This window comes from Garra rufa, chromosome 13, assembly GCF_049309525.1.
Source record: "Garra rufa chromosome 13, GarRuf1.0, whole genome shotgun sequence".
In the NCBI taxonomy this organism is placed as follows: Eukaryota; Metazoa; Chordata; class Actinopteri; order Cypriniformes; family Cyprinidae; genus Garra; species Garra rufa.
Window position 1 is genome coordinate 9,774,469 of NC_133373.1, and position 3,361 is coordinate 9,777,829.

Genomic DNA, 3,361 nt, shown 5'->3' on the forward strand with positions numbered 1-3,361 from the left:
TGCTTGCTGTTTAGGAACTTGGCCAGGTGGTTTAAGCACCGCCCCCAGTATGCTATGATTGGCTAGTAGCGCGTCAAATCAGATGACGCCAGTGGTTGCGTATCGTCGGTTCAGCCAATCACAAGAAAGAAACACCGTCACACCATTGACTCAGTGAGATGTGTTCATTCCATACAGTAGTTGAGAAATGAGGCGACTAGTGATAGCAGTACAGTTATAGGCATACATTTCCGCTTTATAAAGACTATTCTTTCCTTACTTAAATACTACAGTTTAAAAGTTTATTTTCCCGGGTTTAGACGAGGTGGTTTCTAATTATGAGTACAATAAAGTCTATGGTTCAAATTAATAAAAGACTATCCATTTTTGGTTCACAGAACGTTCTAAGAACGTTATTTTGTGGTTAAAAATAATCAAACAGAACCCATTCTAGACTGCTAGTTTGGTTTTCAGCCTTTGTCTGAAGAATTCGACCCCAAACTTTCCTCAGTAAGACATAAAAAAATGTATTAAGAAATGTATTTTAGTATCCATAAATTGGCACTCATGCCCATTTTAATAGAGCTGTTTTGAGTTACACATAAAAAGTACCTAAAATTGCAATTTCAATATATATTTCATATCCAGTAGATAAACAGATAGGAGTAAAATTACTTATGAAATTGCAATTTTATATGTACTTAGTTTGTGCTTTTTATGTTGTATTTTTATTTTTATGTATTTATGAATACATATAGATGAAGTAAAAACTTCACATACTCCTTGCAGAATCTGCAAAATGTTAATTATTTTACCAAAATAAGGGTGATCATACAAAATGCATGTTATTATTTTATTTAGTACGGACCTGAATAAGATATTTCATAAAAGATGGTTACATATAGTCCACAAGGGAAAATAATAGTTGAATTTATAAAAATTACCCTGTTCAAAAATTGATTCTTAAGACTGTGTTGTTACCTGAATGATCCACAGCTGTGAGTCCCTTGTTTGTCCTGAACAGTTAAACTGCCTGCTGTTCTTCAGAAAAATCAGGTCCCTCAAATTCTTTGGTTTTTCATCATGTTTATGTATTCAAACCCTTTCCAACAAAGACTGTATGAATATGAGATCAGTCTTTTCACACTGAGGACAACTGAGGGACTCATATGCAACTATTAGAGAAGGTTCACTGTGAAGGTTCAACACTCACTGATGCACCAGAAGGAAAAACGTTTCATTAAGAGCCAGGGTGTAAACTTTTGAACAAATGGGAATTTTTCTTATTTTGCCTAAATATTATAATTTTTTCATTTATTACTGCCATTTAAAAGCTACAGGAAATACTTAAATTTTCCCTAGAAGACAAAATAAATTCAATTTACCCTGATCTTCAAATTCAAAAAGTTTTTAGAACAGCAGGCAGTTTAACTGTTCAAGACAAACAAGGGACTCATGAACAACTATCACTGAACAAAAAAACACAGCTGTAGATCATTCAGGTGTATGTAAACTTTTGAACAGGGTAATTTTTTTTTTCTCTTGTGGACTATATGTAATTATTTTTTATTTTTTTTTATGTGAAATATCCTATTCAGGTCAGTATTATATAAACAATAACTTGTTTAGTTTAATGTATTCACAAGTAAACTCCTAATTTTATTTAGCACCAAGTCCATGTGCAAGTAGGTTCATCACAAACATTAAATCCAAAAATGAATTTTTCATAATTTACTCACCCTCAAATGGTTCAAAGATCATTTCTTTGGCTGAACACAAAACATTAAAGAATATGTGTAACCAAACAGCTGCCAGTAGCCTTTGACTTTAATATAATTCATTTTTTTATATATACTATGGAAGTAAATGGCTACTGGCAACGCTTCCCAACATTCCTCAAAATATCTTATACAGGTTTGGAACCACTTGAGGGTGAGTAAATGATGACAAACATTTTTTGGTGAATTATCTCTTTAATTAATTTTTATTATATAAAAAACAGTAAAACAAACTAGTATTGAAAAATTTAAAAGCATATAAAATTTGTGAGCAAAACAAACAAGAGTCCAATATAGAGGACGTCATGAATGAGCAGCTCATGAAGGGTTACCAGCTCCTACAAATGTATTTATCACCTGTATTTTTATTTAAACCTGCCCATATCTTGGGGGAAATCGATTTTAAAAAGGTTAGGATCGTTGTACAACAAACAGATACTATAAGGTATCTTTACAAGTATTATTGTTGGGAATCATAGGCCTATTTTCAAATTCATGCCAATAACCATCTGGCCTACAGACGGCTCTGGGGTGGGGCATGAACTCTAATGATGCTCTTATAAATGATAGAGGAGTTTGACAGCAAAGCAGCTGCGCTCATTTGACAGCATGGACTAACCCTGATGCGCATGAACGGCAGCTCCCAGCTTCGATCGAGTGGATGTTGCATTTGTATGATCCACTTTATGTCCTTTTTTACTACAAGTGCCTAAACCAAGACACCGGGTAACATGAAGGTATTATCAGTCATAAAACGCGCACAGGAAATGCAATTTCCTTCAGAAGTGAACCACTGCAGAAAAGTCTCCGTTTGAGGAACTTGATTCACCCTGGAGTCTCGATATCATCTTGAAGCTGGACGATGCGCCCGGAACTTTTCAGATAGGTCAATGTTATGAATTGACATTATGCCTTCACTACATCATGGCGCTATTTTTATTGGAGTATTTTTAATAGTCACCGGTGGCTCCACCGCCTTTCTAACTTCTAATCAAAGTCGACTGCAGGCGTTCAGCATGTGCTGTGTGGTGCTCGGGGCGGTGATGCTCATATTGGGGCTCTTCTGGGCGATGAACGGCAAGAGAAACCCGGTGCCTTATAATGAAGAGTACAGCCACGACTACAGTCAAGTCCTCTTCACCCCACCGCCCGGAAACCACTTCCCCGAATCACAGTCCGTCTTTCTGCACGGGTAAGTGGAGTATCGCATCATAAATTAACTATAAACGCGCTGCGCTGATGATTCTGATAAGATGAAATAAAGAAGAGTTTGAGCAATCTGGAGTTGAGTCATAGAGGACCACCCAAAAGTGCATTATAGACTATATGCACTTAGGATCAATCTAGAGTTATTAGCAGGGGTTTTCAGCCTTAACAGTCTCAGGGACTCGACCTAAACTCTCCTCAGTAAGACATAAAAAATGTATTAAAAAACAAAAACAAAAAAACAAAAAACGTTTTGTGTTATTTTAATATCCATGAATGGGCACTCACATACACTCACACCCATTTAAATACATTTTAATTGCAATTTTATATGTACTTCGTACTTTTTACATTATAAATGTATTTTTTTATATATATATATTTTGCTAATTTTTTTT

At 35.2% G+C, this 3,361-nt stretch overlaps 1 protein-coding gene across 1 annotated transcript in view; it reads left to right on the plus strand.

The window, feature by feature from the left end:
- Positions 1 to 2,524: 2,524 nt before the first annotated feature.
- LOC141348629 (uncharacterized) overlaps positions 2,525 to 3,361 on the plus strand; it is a 2,348-nt gene continuing 1,511 nt past the window's right edge. Inside the window, exon 1 of the mRNA XM_073852898.1 lies at positions 2,525 to 2,949. Coding sequence (XP_073708999.1) covers positions 2,666 to 2,949 — 284 coding nt within the window. The 5' untranslated portion in view covers positions 2,525 to 2,665. The remainder of the gene's footprint in view (positions 2,950 to 3,361) is intronic.